General features: G+C 69.3%; 1 protein-coding gene across 1 annotated transcript in view; it reads right to left on the bottom strand.

The window, feature by feature from the left end:
- LOC104132681 (metalloproteinase inhibitor 2) overlaps nucleotides 1–355 on the bottom strand; it is a gene marked incomplete at its 5' end in the record, with an annotated part of 2807 nt that overhangs the window by 2030 nt on the left and 422 nt on the right. Inside the window, one exon of the mRNA XM_035901687.1 lies at nucleotides 52–181. Within this exon, the coding sequence (XP_035757580.1) occupies nucleotides 52–181 (130 nt within the window). The remainder of the gene's footprint in view (nucleotides 1–51; nucleotides 182–355) is intronic.

The following is a 355-nucleotide window of genomic DNA, read 5'->3' on the forward strand; positions in this document are numbered from 1 at the left end:
GGGCGTGGGGAGTGGGCACAGCCCGTGCTCGGGGGCAGCCCGGCCACTCACCTTGCACTCGCAGCCCATCTGGTACCGCTGGTTTAGGCTCTTCTTCTGGGTCGGGCTCAGCGAGTCCCAGGTGGAGACCAAGTCGCAGAGCGTGATGTGCATCTTGCCGTTGCCCTCTGACTTGCCTGGGGAGAGGCCACACAGACTGCTCAGAGGGTCCCCCCAGGCGCCCTGGGACCTGACATTGGCTCGGGGTGCCTGGGGCTCAGCCTGCCCTGGGGGGCTGGAGGTCACTGCGGTCCGGCTCCTCCCGCCATGCACTGTCCCCAGTGAGCCCCAGGGAGCAGAGGCTCCCCCCCCCCCC

This window comes from Egretta garzetta, unplaced genomic scaffold (genome assembly GCF_000687185.1).
Source record: "Egretta garzetta isolate BGI_Z169 unplaced genomic scaffold, ASM68718v1 scaffold1351, whole genome shotgun sequence".
Lineage (NCBI taxonomy): Eukaryota > Metazoa > Chordata > Aves > Pelecaniformes > Ardeidae > Egretta > Egretta garzetta.